Here is a 15,262-nt window from a genome sequence, read left to right on the forward strand (position 1 = left end):
AAGTCACAGGGCTGGCCCCTGGAGTCCCTACCAGGGGGACTGTGAAGGCCACAGACCCCACCCCACCATGGGGCCCAGCCTCAGTGACCTGACTGTGAAGTGGGTGCTGAGCACCCTAAGGACGTGGATGAGGCTGAGAGGCAGGGGAACTGGGCTTGGGTGTGATTGTTGGAGGCCAGGTGGGGGCTGGGTGCAAGAAAGCTGCCCACTCAGTCACTTGGTCACTCACTCACTCACTTGGTCATTCATTTACTCACTCACTCAGTCGTTCACTCACTCATGCACTTGGTCATTCATTCATTCACTCACTCACCACTTGGTCATTCATTCATTCACTCGGTCACTCACTTGATCATTCACTCACCCACTTGGTTAGTCAGTCATTCACTCATTCATTCATCTGCTCACTCAGACATTCACTTATTCACTCACACACTCACTCATTCATTCACACACTCAGTTATTCACTCATTCACCTGGTCATTCACTCACTCACTCACTTGTTCAGCTAAGGATTTCAGGGCAGTGTGGGCCTCCTCCAAGAAGCTCACTGCCACGGTTGTGGGAGGCTATGTTCTCCTGGCAGAGGGGACCGGAAAAACATCTCTGTTCCCGGCCCCCACGCCCCCGCCTTCAGTTGCCCCTCCCCGCCCCAGCCTTGCCCCGATATTGTTTCCACCCAGAACTCCCCATCAGCAAGAACGCTCTAGGGGGAGGTGCTCACCGAGCCCCCACCCCGTCCCAACCTCCCTGCCCCGCTTCTGCACACGGCTGTTCACAGATGGCTGTTTGTCTGGGTTCTGCTTTTATCATCACATAAAACTTGGTGTCGGGTGTTGTGACATCTGGAAATCCTGAGTATGGACTGCAACCTCCCCCAGCACCAGACAGCCAAGGACGGGGAGGGGGTGGTGGTGGTGGGGCGCTGCTCCTCCTGGCCAAGCCCCACAAACCCACTGCCCCGGCCCATCCCTGCTCACAGCGACCCCACCCCGTGGTTCCTAGGCTGCCCTGGGGACCCCTCCCCCACCTCTCCCACAGAGAAGCTTTAACAGCTATGCCACCAGGCAGCCCCTATGCTGAGGAAGAAGGCCAGGGCTTGAGGCCGCCTGGCCCCTGGTCTCCCTGGGGAAGCACTTGTCACGGCAGAGCTGCAGTTGCCCCCCGCTGGAACTGGGGGTAGCAGACACACCTGGGCTCAGACCCTCCCTCTGGGGATGCTACCCTGGGGGTGAGGGGGTGCTGGGTTCCCCCAGCCTCAGGCTCTGACCCCGAGCACCTTGATGTGCTGGTGGTCAGTCCTGCATACCTTGTGGCTGGGTGGGGGTTCATTTGGCCGCCCCCATACCCTCGGCTGGCCAGAGGCCCAGTGCTGGCCAGTGCACATGGTGGTCTTTTCCCTGGGGTCCCAGTTCAGACTCGATGGACAGGCAGGGCTGGGGGCTAAGTTGGGGCCAGGGACTCCTCTGGAGAGGAGCCCAACAACCTTTGTGCAACCCTGGTGTTTTTCCTGACACAGCGGCTGCAACGGGGAAAGAAACACAGACAGTGGGGACGGGGGAGGGGGAAGGGGGGGGACTGGGCAGTGTTCCAGCAGTCAGTATGTGCCAAAACCTACTCTAGGGCACTGGAGCACTGGACACACTCACCGGGCAGGGGCATCTCCTCACTGAGCCTCCGTCCCACACCTGTAGAACAGAACCCCCTCCCCGCCTGCCGTGGGTCATACAGCCCCCTGATAGGCTGGTGCAGAATCAGTCTCTCCGTAGCAGCAGGCGAGTGCTTTAACCACTGCGCCTTCAGCACGCCTTCCTTCCAATGGAGACGCTGGCCTGAAGGACTCGGTGGGCTAGTTAATAACAGCGTGTCCGTCTGGGTCGGTTCACTGTAACCAATGGGAAGATACATTGTAACTAATGGGAGCCACTGTTAATAGCAGGGGGAAGCCGCAGGGGACGGGGTGTACCCAACCCCCAGTGGTTTGGGCATAATTTTCTAGAAACCCACCAGGACCAAGTGCCCTCCAGTGACCCCTGCTCATGGCACCCCCTCGTGTGGCTGCGCTCCTTAGGACTCCAGTGGCTGATTTTTTTTCTTCAGCGATGGCCAGACTTTTCTTCTTGGGCACCTCTGGGTGGACTGACACCCTTTTGTGAGCCGCTGAGCCATCTAAACAGCCAAGGTTCCCCCCCTGACCTTGTCTTCTCTACAGGGTAGAAGGGACGTCCTGAGACACGGCCCGACAGCCGTGGGACAAAGATGTTGGAAGCACATCATCCTTCATCCCTCACAGGGATTGTCAGGAGAACCCCTCATCAGGGGGGCAGGGTGCCCACTGGGCAGGGAGTGTCACCGTCTACAAATCACCTGTAAGCCCAGTTCCCACGGGCCCATGTCCCGGACACGGGGTGAAGGCTCAGAGGGGGTGAGCGGGGTGCTGCAGCCACCCAGGCAGTGGTGCAGGGGCTCAGGCGAGCTGGCCCGTGGACTCCTGGTCCTCTCCCAAGCCACTCCAGGCGGGGCGGCCCTGATAGCGTCAGCCAGCAGGGCCTCGGGGGTGGGGGGGACTTGGCACATGCCAGAGCCGCTCGGGGGTGATGGGGAGGGCCCCTCGCCACTCCCAGGATCTGGGCCTGCGGAGCTGGCAGCCCTACTGCTGACCGAGCAGAAACCTGAGCCGAGAGAGAGAGAGAGAGAGAGAGAGAGAGAGAGAGAGAGAGAGAGAGAGAGAGTTTGTTCCAGGGACGAGCCTCTTGCGGGACAGCCAAGGCAGCCAGATGGGGGCCCCAGGGCCCCGGCAGGCATGCCACAGCCGGCTGCAGGGCCTGTGCTGATTGTGGCCAGGCAGCGGGACAGCCAGGGCAGAGGTGGGTCTGGCTGAATAGGCAGAAAAGGGCTGGCCCTCCTGCTACAAACTACGGTCTGACTCCTGGTGAGCCCGCACACAGCGGACCCCGGTGTCGCCTGGCCCTGTGCGTCTTTGTGAGCAATGACCCCCAGGAGCGCTGTGGTGGCCCCGTGGGTGCTGAGGGGGCTCCCGGGGCTCGGCTCCTGCCACACCGGGCTGTGTCCCATGGTCTGTCCAATTGGTTGCCAGGCCTTTCTTCTTAGTCAGCCCGAGCCTGGCAGCTCTGCCGAGGCCTCTCCACCAGGGCTGGCCTTGCTGGCACTTGGCCTCTGCGTCCAGCCACACGGGAGCCACCATGGTGCCACCCACGGACAGATGGGGGCAGGGGGCCCATTCCTGGGTGACCAAGCCCATGCCCGCCCTGGGTGTGGCCCCAGGCAGGGGCTCTGGTTCCTCTGGGCCTCCAGGCCAGCCTGGTAGCAGTTTGCTCCGTGCAGGCTGGGCACCTGGGGGCACCTCCCCCACCTGTAGCCAGGCAGGACTCTGGGGCCCGGTGGAGCCCGCCCCGGTGGACACGTCTGGTCCTCCCAGCCAGCACAGGTCTCCACCCGCTGAGCAGCCCGAGATACAAGTTCAACTTCATCGCCGACGTGGTGGAGAAGATTGCACCGGCCGTGGTCCACATCGAGCTGTTTCTGAGGTGCGTGGGGCCTCCGGCCGAGTGGCACGTCCCCCTCCCTGCCTCCACGGGCAGCTCTTCTTCCACTGGCCACCCAGTACCCGGCCCTTGGGCTGCAGCCCCACGGCCACCATGACCCTGAGACACCGAGGTGCCCCTCCCCACCCAGCTCCTTCTGTGACTCCTGCCACCCCACCCCCCAGCCGGCTTGGTGACCTGGTTTCTAGGTGGGGAGGGGAAGTCCTAGGAAGCTGGCTGAGGGCCACAGCTGGGAGGAGCCCAGTGGGGCAGGAGACCAGGCCAACCGCCTCTCCTCACACACTGACCCCTTGGCCCTCTCCTGGGGCCCAGGCGTGTCATGGAGGAGATGATGGTCAGGCTCAGGGTGACACATCAGGGCCTCTGGTGGCCTGTGTCCTGGGCAGTCAGTGGTCCTTTGTGGAGACCCAGCCCGGAGCCGGCTAATGACTGCCCTGTGCCCCAGTGCTGGCCCTCATCAGCCCCGGGGCAGTCAGGCCCAGATAGACACGATGCCATCAGGCCTGAGGCTCCCTGCAGTGATCCTGCCCAGGGGTGGGGAGGAGGAGGCCACCGGCTGCCTCAGCCCTGCCTGCTGTGAGGCCTTCCTGCAGACACAGCACGGCAGGAGGCATCTGGGCACAGGGAGCTGGGAGGGGACACGGGGGACCCAGTGTGCAGGGTGACTTGGGGGCCCACACCCAGATGGCCTGGGCCTCCCTGCTCTGCCCAGGCCAGAGTCTCTGGGTCTCAGTCTCCCCATGTCACTGGGGACCAAGTAAGGTGGCTCTGTCAGAGTGTGTGGTGGCCCGAGGGTACCACTGTCACAGATCCTGCTCCCAGGCCACCCGGTGACCGTGGGGCTGTCCAGCCCACACACATGTCTGTGTTGAGCAGCTCCAGTGACAGCCCCACCCTGTCAAGCCTGTGCCTGGCCCCAGGGGGCCTCTGGAGCCATCCTGTGTCCAGAGCACGGCCCTCCCGCCCTCCCTCGGGGCCTGCAGGGGGGTTGTTGGTCTCAGCTCAGGGCTGGGTGGGCACTGTCACCAGGTGCCCACCCTCCTGGGGGAAGCCTGGGGAGGCAGTGTGTGGGGTCCCCTTCCCAGCAGGGGCAGGGAGGCCCAGGGAACGTCAGCAGTGCCCAGGGCTGGGAAGCATGCAGCAGCCCGGGGCCTGCGAGAGCACTCCGTTACTGTGGGGAGCCATCACTGCAGGCCAGAAGGTCCCTTTCTGGGGGCCCTGGCCAAGGTCACAGCTGCTCAGGGTGGAGCAGGGACTCACAGTGCCCTGTCCTGCCCATAGACACCCCCTGTTCAGCCGCAACGTGCCACTGTCCAGTGGCTCGGGCTTCATCGTGTCCGAGTCCGGCCTGATCGTGACCAATGCGCACGTGGTAACCAGCTCTAACGCCGTGTCCGGCCGGCAGCAGCTGAAGGTGCAGCTCCTGGACGGAGACAGCCAAGAGGCGGCCATCAAGGACATTGACAGGAAGTCGGACATTGCCACCATCAAGATTCAGCCCAAGGTGAGCGGGCACTGCCCACACAGCTGGAAGCCCAGGCCGGGACGGGGACAGGCCTGTGTGCTGGGTTCCCCCCGGCCCCGCCCACCCCAGGTCTGGAGATGACCCCACCCACCTCGGGTCACTTAAAACAAGAAGCTCCCCACTCCCCTTGAGCCTCAGTGTGCCTGCCCTCTGGTACACCGTGGGCGTTCCTGGGCAGACCACCGTCTCTAGTGGGGCTGACACCTGCCAGGACCTCCCCTGGGCCCCTCTGTCCCGAGATCCCCGTCCGTCCATGGCTCCTCTGCACCCCCACCCCGCCAGCCCACGTCACAGGTTGTGCCCCCTCCCCCGGGGATGGCCACAGGGGCCAGGGTCCCAGCTGCTGGAGGCCCTGCCCCTACCGCGCCTCGTCCTCACTCTCCAGAGGCAGCTGCCTGTCTTGCTGCTGGGCAACTCAGCTGACCTGAGGCCCGGCGAGTTCGTGGTGGCCATAGGCAGTCCCTTCGCGCTGCAGAACACGGTCACCACCGGCATCATCAGCTCAGCCCAGCGGGAGGGCAAGGAGCTCGGCCTGCACAACTCGGACATGGATTACATCCAGACCGACGCCATCATCAATGTGGGTCCCCGCCCACGCCCGGGCCTGGTCCATGTCCCCTCCCTGCACCCAGACCCTGTCCACTATCCCACCCCTGACCCCTTTCCTACCCCCAGATCCTTCACTCTGTCCTGTCCCTTGTCCCCTGTCCCCTCTCCCCTGTCCTTTGTCCTGCTCCATCCCCTGAGCTGTTCCCCTGCCCCTGGTCCTGCCCCTGTCCCCTCTCTCCTATCCTCTCATCTTGCACTCGATGCTGCACCCTGCCCTCATTCCCCTGGTCCTTGTCCCTGTCCCTGGTCCCTGGATGCCGGACCCTTCCCTCTGTCCCCGTCCTCTGCCCCTGCACCGTATCCCCGAGGCCTGTCGATCTATCCTGGCCATCCTGCTTGGTAACCACCCTGCTGGCAAGTCCATTCGCACTCTGAGCAGCCTGTGGGGTGGACTTAGACCTGCTCCATCCCAAGCAGGCCACCCTCTGCCTTGATGCCCAGCTGCTGGAAGCTCTGGGTTGTGAAGAGGCTCCACAGTGGATGTCTCGCAGCGGCAGGGCGAGGGTCCCACCAGCACCCTCCCAGAGGGCCATCCAGCCTCCAAGTTGGAGCCCCCAGTGCAGAGGGCCCTGGGCCACGCCTAACCCGATGGTCCTCCAGGCTGTCCAGCCTTGGCTTGCCTGTCTGTGCAGTGGGGCTGTAAGGGGCAGCTGGTCCTGAACAGAGTCCCTGCAGAGGGCAGGCAGGAATGCCCCAAGGAGCCAGGGAGGGTCAGTCCTGGAGCCCACCCTTGGGTCACTGCCCCCCTGGGGTGGGGAAAGGGACCCCGTGCTAGAGTGAGGGTCCTGAGGCCGGGCTCAGATCTGGTTTCTCACAAAACGCTTTTCCTGCCACCGAGCAGCCGCGCCTGGGTCACCCAGGAGAGGGGCGATGGCGTCCTGATGGTGCCACTGAGCAAAGGGTCTGGCCAGCATCATACTGATGGTCATGCTGGTGATAGTGGGTGGATGGGTGGGTGGGTGCTGGGCAGGGAGGGAGTAGATAGTGGATAGATGGATGGATGGATGGATGGATGGATGGATGGATGGATGGATGATTGGCAGGGATGGAGTAGATAGTGGATAGATGGATGGATGGATGGATAGATGGATGATTGGGTGGATGGATGGATAGATGAGTGAGTAGATGGATGGATGGATGGATGGATGGATGGGTGGGTGAGTGGGTGGATGATGGGCAGGGGAGTGGATGGATGGATGGATGAGTGGGTGGATGGATGGATGAGTGGGTGGATGGATAGGTGAGTGGGTGGATGGATGGGTGAGTGGATGGCCGGATGGGTGAGTGGATGGGTGGATGATGGGCAGGGGAATAGATAGTGGATAGATGGATGATGAGTAGGTGGATGGATGGATGGATGGATGGATGGATGGATGGATGGATATATAATAGATGTGCAGAGAATGTGCATGACTGAAGGATGACTGGGTGGGTCTGTGGATGAGAGGTAGATGAGCGGATGGACACTAGTGGCTGAGTGGACAGATGTGGGTCTGGGTGGGAGATATGATGGGTGGTAATAGGTCCCGGAGGTGGGTGGACGTGCATGGTGGGTGGACAGACATGGGTCTGGGTGGGAAATAAGAGGGGTGGTAATAGGTCCAGGAGGTGGGTGGGTATGCATGGTGGGTGGGCAGATGTAGGAGGACGGCATTTAGATGACCGTCCTCTGGAACCTGTCTGGTTCTCATTTGCAGACAAGCTTCCTGGGGGTCTTGGTGACCTCAGAGAGGGTGTAGGTCTTTATTTTCAGGTGGGGTTTGGGCTGGTAGTGACTTGTACATAGCAGGTCACCCATGAAGCTGAGAGCCACCGGTCCCCAGTTGCACAGCAAGCACTTGGTGGCCTGTGGGGACAGCTGAGAGGCTGAGCCTGGAGGGGAGAGAAGGCTCAGCCAAGGGGCCAGCAAAGCTGCAGCCCTGACCAGTCGACTTTCACCCAGGGATGGGCAGGAGGGCTCCAGGGTGGGTGGAGAAGGGTGTAAGGCCCCTGGGGTCTGATGCCTGGCCCCTTGGGGAGCCACTGAAGAGATGGCAGGATGGGGCAGCAGGCACAGCCCCCCAAAGTTCCACTGAACAGAGGGGACCAAGCTCTGGCCCCAGTGCCACCTCTCTCTACCATGAACCCCAGCCCCGTCCACATCTGTGGGCCTGGCCCTCAAATAGAACCAGGGAGGGCCCTTCAGGAGGGACAGGGCCTGGCCCGGGAGGACCATTGTCACTGGTCACCCAGCTTGTTCCCAGGCCTCTGCTGAGCCCATCCTGAGATGCAGCTAATGTGTGTTTCCCTTGCAGTACGGGAACTCCGGGGGGCCGCTGGTGAACCTGGTAAGTGCCCACCCTGCAGGGACTCCTGCCTTCTGGGGATTCTGCTCACAGAAGGGGCCATGGGGCGTTTAGGATTCAGTGGCAGAGGAGGAATGCGGGGCCCTGAACGCACATGCCCGAGGAGGGAGGGGGAGGGTGGACCTGGAGGTGAGGGGGAGGCTCCAGCTCCAGGGGGCTGCCTAGAGGAGGGGCATTTAAGAAGGGAGAAAGGTTGAGGGAGGAGGCATATGGAGATGAAGAAGCCCAGTGGGGGGGAGGGGGGGATCACACTCAGGCCTGAGGGAGGGATGTCTAGAGGGAGGGACAGAGGCCAGGAGGGGCTGTGGCCCCGGGATGGCTTTGCCCATGCATCCAGGGTGAGGGCCAGGAGTGGCAGAGGGGGGAGGGCGGCCACCACGGCTGGTCCATCAGCAGGGTGAATAGCACAGAGCCCCAGGAGACACCGTCTGCAGCCCTGCACCGTCCACCCCTGCCAGCCAGCCCCTCCCTCTGCCTCCCTCTCCCTCTTCCAGGACCAGGCCGGGGCAGGGGGGCAGAGGGTGTTCAGACCCAAAGCCCATCCCACTGGGGCTTAAATAAGCTGGCCTCCCCATCCAGGGCAGAGATCTGTCCTCCAAGGCTGGACAGCTCCTGGTTCTTGTGAGAAGAAGCCCATGTGGCCCTCTCTGGAGGGGTGGTGGCTGCAGGGGGTGCTGCCCCAGTGACAAGCACCCAGCGACTGTCCTAGGGTCTGGGTTTTGGGGGCCAGGTGGCAGGAAGTGGGGGCCGTGGGCACCTGAGGTGGCCCTGAAGTCTTCTCGGGGGATATTGAGGGGCAGTGACATGCCCAGCTCCCCGAGTGACCGCCACTCGCCCCCCTGCCCAGGACGGCGAGGTCATCGGCATCAACACGCTCAAGGTGGCAGCCGGCATCTCCTTCGCCATCCCCTCGGACCGCATCTCGCGCTTCCTCTCCCAGGTCCAGGACAGGCAGGGGCCCAGCAAAGGTACCGCCCTCGCCGGGGCCGGGGCCGTGTGGGTGGGGGGACAGCTTGGGGCTCGCCCCTGTGACCTCCCTGCAGGGGCTGGGTGGGTGCAGTGGCCTGTAGCTCACCCCTATGACCTGGCGACCCAGGCTGGGGCAGGGAGCAGAGCTGTGACCCCAACTGGGACCTGGTCACTGCAGTGGCTCCAGATGACCCACTGACCATCCTTAGGTGCTGTGTGAACTCCCTCCCTCCTGGACTGGGCCCCTCTGCCTGCCGAAGCCCCAAGACCCCAGGACCACCTACCCTCAGCCCCTCCTGGGGTCTCCCTGCCTGCCCCGCCCTGCCCAGCCATGGCCTCACGCACCCTCCAGACCTGGTCCTCAGCTCGGCCTCCTGCGCATGTGGCACCGTCAGCTGCTCGGACGCCTTGCTTTTTGTCTGGGTGGCCCCTCAGTTGTCAGCGCCGTGCTTCTTTCCTGCCTCCATGTGTCCATCCATCCATCGTTTACTATGCATCCTGCCTCCCTCCTTCCATCACGTATCAATCATCCACCCATTTATTATTTATACATCATCCCTGTCCATTGATCATCCACCCACCCATAGCTTCACCCATCTGCCTACTCACCCAAATCTCCACTCAGCCGTGGTTTATTTATTTATTTATCATCCATCCGTCTATCCATCCATGTATCCATCTGCCTGTCCATCTGTCCATCCGTCTGTCCATCTGCCTGTCATCTGTCCATCCTCCTGTCCACCATCCGTCCATCTGTCTGGCATCCCCAGGGTCAGTCCTGCCCAGGTGCGGTAGCCTCTTCTCCAGGAAGTGGAGCCACGCCCTGGTCCTAGGGATTCCCTCTCCACTCCGACTCCAACTCTCCCCTCCAGCCTCCACCCTACAGAAATTCCTGATGCCCCTCACCCCCTTCTAGATGGCTATAGCTCCCCAGAAAGGTTCAGGCCCAGGACACTCTCCAACTGAGCCCTTTTGGTCATTGTCTTCAAGTTCATGGTCACAGGCAGTTTCCCGAGGAGCAGAGCGGGCCTTGACCATCGGGCCTTTCTTGATGGCCCCATGCTTCCGTACCTTGTCATGTACCTGTCAGATCCCAGCACACTTCTTGCTCCCACCGTCAGTCAGTCCCTCCCCCCCACTATGGGGTGAAAGCTCCTTCCATAAGAGGCCAGGCCCTTGGACGCGGGCCCTGAGAGCCGGTGCAGGAGGAGCTGCTGTGAGGGACTGTCCGGGTGAACAGCTGGGCCTGGCTCGGCCTGTCTGGGGAGAAGCTGAAGGCTGGGTGCTGGGCCCCGGACTGAGGCGGGTCGAAGCTCCTCTCCCCCGGCCTCCACCCCGGTGCCTGCCTGGTTGTGGTTTGTCTGAGGTGCTGCCGGCCCCTCCCCCCACCACCTGTAAGGACAGAGCCTGTCGGGTCGATGCCCCTTTGCTCTATGGTACTCTGCCCCGGGCACCAGGAGGCGCACTTTGCAGACAGGGGCATGCGTGAGTGGTGGCTTCTTTGGAAACTGGACGGGCAGCTTCCTCTTCCTCTTCTGTCTGTCTGCCTTCCTCTCCCCTCCTGCGTGGATGAGCCCGCCGCTGGGGTGGTAGCGCTGGCAGCCCCTGGGACCCCTGGGAAGTGCTCATGTCTTGTCCCAGAGCTGTGCTTCTTGGGGGAGCCCCATCACCTCCTCTGGGGACACTGGGGGCCAAGCAGCCAGCCAGGCAGCCGGCTCAGGGAAGCCTAGCAGGGTGACAGGCACGGTAATCTGAGGCCCTGCGGAGGCTGACTGGTGGTGGGTTTGCCTTTAAAACGAATAAACAAATGAATAAACATTTGCAACGGTGCTGGCCGCCGGGCGAATCTAGAGTTCTTTTACACAGACATCAGTGGGTTTCCTCAAGTGAGGGGCTGCTGGTCTTGATCTTGTCTGAGAAGTGCTGCAAGGGTGCGGTGGGCAAGGCCCAGATGAGAAGGTGCAGGCTTAGAGGGGCTGGGGGACGGGCTTAGCCGTGGGATACCCCAGCGCTGGGACCCCAGGTTCTGTTCCAGATGTGGGGGCCATCAGGGCTTGGGCAGCAACAGTGATGTTTGGGCAGGGACACACGTGGATGCTGGAGACCACAGGGAGGCCACGCCGCCCTCCAGGGAACCTGGTCACATGCTGGCGATGACAGTAGAGGGTGGCAGAGGCCCAGGACCTTCTGGGGATGTGGGCCTCCCTAGTGTGCTGAGGTGTGATGTGGAGTCTGAGTGGAGAGGCATGAAGGGCTGTGGTGCCACTGGATGAAGCAGGGGCCTTGGGGACAGTCACCACGGTGAGGCTAAAGTGACCGTCCGCTGTGGCGCACGGGAAACCCAGCCTCAGAGCTGGTGCGTGGCCCGTAGCTCCTGCTGCTGCGGCTGCTGCGACTGCGCAGCTGGTGTGTGCGTGAGCACAGCTGTAGGGTCCCGGGAACTCTGGGCAGGTAGCTGCAGTCCCTGTTCACACTTGCTCTGTGGCACCAGCCACTCTCCTCTTGATACATTGTTGCTAGCGAGCTGATCCTGATACATTGTTACTAACTGGAGTCCGAGTTCTGGGTTTCAACAATAGTCTCATCCACCCACCAAATGTTACAGGATCCTACCCACAGTGCTGCTTCTTCCCCTTCCCCCAGAGACCCAGGTGCCCCCTCTTCACCCTCCTCAGGCCTCTTCCCCTCTCCGGACAGTTCCGACCTTTTTACAGCCGCCCGCCCTCGTGTCACCTTGCCCAGCCTGCAGGGCAGTTGTTGGATGTTATTGTTAATTGAGTGGCATTTGGTCCCAGCCTGGTATGAAGCACTCACTGGCCAGCAGGCAGGTGGGCGCTCAGACCCTTCCCCCTAGGACCCTCATAAGAAAGGCCCGGCCATCCAGCCTTGGAGACCCCAGGGGCAGCTCTACTCTGCACACAAGAGCACGCCCCCAGGCTGCACAGCCCTGCCCCCCAGTGTCAGAGGTCCCTGCCCCTCAGAGAACACCCTCGCCCCTTCCCCATCTGGCTTCACCCCCATCACAGATGCGGCTGCCTCACCTGGAAATGGGGACCCTCGAGCCCCTAACATGCTTAGAACAAAGCCAGACAGTTCCCTGACCCCAGACTCTTCCCCTCTGTGGGGACCTGGCCACATGCTGCCCAGCATGATGGGAGGGGCAGGGCTAGGGGCCAGGTGCTGCTGGCCTGAGGCCCCACTGAACCCCCAACCCCACCCCATGGATGGAGCTGTCTAACCCAAAACACGAAGGTGGCACCCTGGGTTCAGAGGTGACTGAGGTGTGGTCTTTGCCACTGCAGAAGACCAGGGGCTCAGCTTGGCCTCTACAGGGAGCGAGCAGCCTCCAGGACAGTGCCCAGAGTCTCTCAGGGGGCAGAGGCAGCGGGCAGGCCTCAGGCTCAACCTCTGTCGCTGTCTGTCCCCTCTCCAGACCCCTGGGTACAAATGCTGCCGGAAGCACCTCCCCAAACACACTCCTACAGCCGGGCCCTGGTCCCAAACACTGGTCCTGGTGGACACCTGCCTGTGTGGCATCTCCTTGTGGTCAGGTGGCAGCCCGCCTGCATGTCCCCATCCCCTCAGCTCAGCAAAGGGCAGCTCTATCCTCTGCTCCCCAGAAAGCCTGCCAGTCCCACCTGAAAAAGCAACCTGGGCACCTCTCCCCCACCCCCTGCCACCTAGAGGGCCCTAGGTCAGAGGCCAGGTGGGTCCCCAAGGGCAGAGATGTGAGCAGGCACACTGTCCAGAAGCTGTTTCCAGTAGGTCCAGAGGGTCTCTGTGTGAGTCTGGGTGGGCCAGAGAAACAAATCCAGGGAGCCTCAGATGTGTGTAAGAAAGAGCTTTGTATACAAGAACAGTCAAATACTGAGAAACCATCTGGTCCAGATCGAGTTCATAAGTCTGATATTAGCCCAGATGTCCGACACAAATCTATAAAGTCCTCTTCAGACTCACGCAGCACATGCAATGACCCCGAATGCAGGAAGATCACAGGCCAGTGGGTGGGAAGTCTTGTGGATCCAGTGGCAGTGGAAGCATCTCAGTGCTGACAGGGGGCTCCACGTGGCTCCTTCTGTCAGGAGAGCATCTCTCAGGAAGTGAGCCGAGAGAGAGAGAGAGAGAGAGAGTCAGTCTTCTGCCTCCAAGGAGGGAAAGGCAGGAGTTCCCAGAATCCTCAGGGGAAGGCCACGCTCACACAGAGGCCTCATTAGCTACGTCCTGATTGGCAGGCTAGACCCCACCCCTCCACTGACACCTCAAGCTGACACCAGATGATGTAACTCCCACAGTCTCAGCGGATGGGCCTGCCCAGGGCAGGTCTGCCCAGGTGGGGCTGTGGGCAGGGGCTGTGAGGCTGGTACTGCACATGAGTCAGAACTAACCACCACGACAAAACCCAACTGCACGATGCAGGGATGAGAATGACTCCGTTCACAGATGAAGGAGCCCTGTTGCTGGTGTGGGGTACGCATTCCCCTGTCGACATCAGGAGGCCGGCGGTTCAAACCCACCTGATGCTCTGCAGGAAAAAGATGAGGCTTTGAGCTCCCGGAAAGACGGACAGCCTCTGAAACCCTTTGTAGGGGCGCTATGAGTCCAAACCGGCTCCACGCGGTGGGGGCTTTAATTACTGACAAGAACACGAGGCACAGAGAAGTTAAGCTACCGACTCAGAGTCACACAGCAAGGAAGGGGCAAGCCTGGTCTGTGGACTCCCCCTCAGCCTCTGGGAACTCGGGACAAAATGCCCAACTCAGTCCTCAGGGGTAGCATTCCCCCAGGTTGCTCAGTGGTGGCTGGAGGGATGGGAGGGAGAGGCCCAGCTCCCCGTGCCTGCCCCAGCCTGTCGCAGCGCCTGGAGCCCTGTCATGTGTGTGTGTGTGGGGCCGGGGGCAGGAAGGGGGACTCTTCCCAGCTGCACCGAGGCATCTGTTGTCCATGTGACATAAAGGCACTGTGTGTGGTGCAAGATCCATTGAGTTTTGATATTCTCATCCACACCCCCCTCCGTGGCAGTGAGGGCGCACCTGTGGCAGGGACCTGCCCACCCTCCCAAGGGACCTTCCTCCCACCATCTCAGCACCCACCCTCCCCCACACCCTGGGGCCCCCGCTGGGCTGCTCCCCATCCCGACACTGTCCTTGTGTTCACTTCAACCGGAGGAGCTCAGTGTTTGCCCAGGGCCATTATGTTAAGATGCGGCCATGCCATTGCTGGGTTTGTGTTGTAGGTGATAGCCAGTCATTGGGCTCCGACTTGTCGCGGCCCTGCGGCTGGCCAAGGAAACGCTGTCTGGTCCCCCTCGGGAAGGACCTTCCTCTCCCTCAGCGAGGTCTCTCCATCCTTGGTCTCTGAGAGGCATCTGGCCGTACTTCCTCCAAGGAAGATTGTTGGTCCTTTGGGCAGCCTGGGGGGTCGTCTATACTCCTCTCCAGCATCACCATTCAATGCACGGACCCTCGCTCGGTCTTCCGTGCTCAGTGTCTGTCCATCACGTGCATGTGAGGCGATTGAAATGCCCTGGCTGACTCTTCTGCCTTTGAAACACCACCCGCCCCGTGATGCACAGGCCACCACACACAACACACGCACAGACGAGGGGGGGCCCGCAGGGCAGCCTGGTGTGGAAACTAACACTGAGGGAAATAGGACTGGGACTTATTCCCTGACTGGTCCGGAGGGAATCTGGAAGGCCAGTGTTCCGCAGCAGGAAAGCCGCCACTCTGGTGGTTGGAGATATTGTCCGAGTACATGTTCCTGCAGTAATCTATCATTTCCACAGTTTCTCCCCTTAAAGCTATGCTGCCTTAAAGTAAGCACAGGGTTGATTCTATCTCCCTATAGAATTGAACATTCCTATTTGGTCTATTTCTTCCCACGGCGACATCCAATCCCTCTCACACCTTCCTCCAAGAGCAGATGGGCAGGGGGGACTTTACCCCACCCCACCCCGCACTGTGCCTGGATTCAAAATGTTTACCATAAGCCTGAATTTTGGGCTATATTAATTAGGTCATTAAATTTGCATTGATAGCTTTCAAAGTGTGGAAAATAACCACTTTGCCCTTGTGGCTCTTTTGAATTATATATATAAAACAAAAGGGGGAATTGTGGGATATAATAAGACTTCCCCCCCAAACCAAAAATTTTTAAAATAAAATAAACAAATAAATTAAAAGACTTTCCCCCAGTTTTGTCTCCCCCAAAGATATGCCAAACATTAGAGGCTGTTTGCCAGCACATGG

At 61.0% G+C, this 15,262-nt stretch overlaps 1 protein-coding gene across 2 annotated transcripts in view; it reads left to right on the forward strand.

Moving 5' to 3' along the window:
- The window catches only part of HTRA3 (HtrA serine peptidase 3), a 34,239-nt gene that overhangs the window by 7,115 nt on the left and 11,862 nt on the right, over positions 1–15,262 (forward strand). The window contains exons 2-6 of one of the 2 annotated variants that reach the window (XM_045289497.1): positions 3,440–3,548; positions 4,848–5,070; positions 5,477–5,671; positions 7,995–8,027; positions 8,893–9,013. In XM_045289497.1, coding sequence (XP_045145432.1) covers positions 3,440–3,548; positions 4,848–5,070; positions 5,477–5,671; positions 7,995–8,027; positions 8,893–9,013 — 681 coding nt within the window. The remainder of the gene's footprint in view (positions 1–3,439; positions 3,549–4,847; positions 5,071–5,476; positions 5,672–7,994; positions 8,028–8,892; positions 9,014–15,262) is intronic. The other variant, XM_004715063.2, reaches the window with a different exon arrangement.

Source organism: Echinops telfairi, unplaced genomic scaffold, assembly GCF_000313985.2.
Source record: "Echinops telfairi isolate 266 unplaced genomic scaffold, ASM31398v2 ScPeMD7_28;HRSCAF=97, whole genome shotgun sequence".
Taxonomy (NCBI): Eukaryota; Metazoa; Chordata; class Mammalia; order Afrosoricida; family Tenrecidae; genus Echinops; species Echinops telfairi.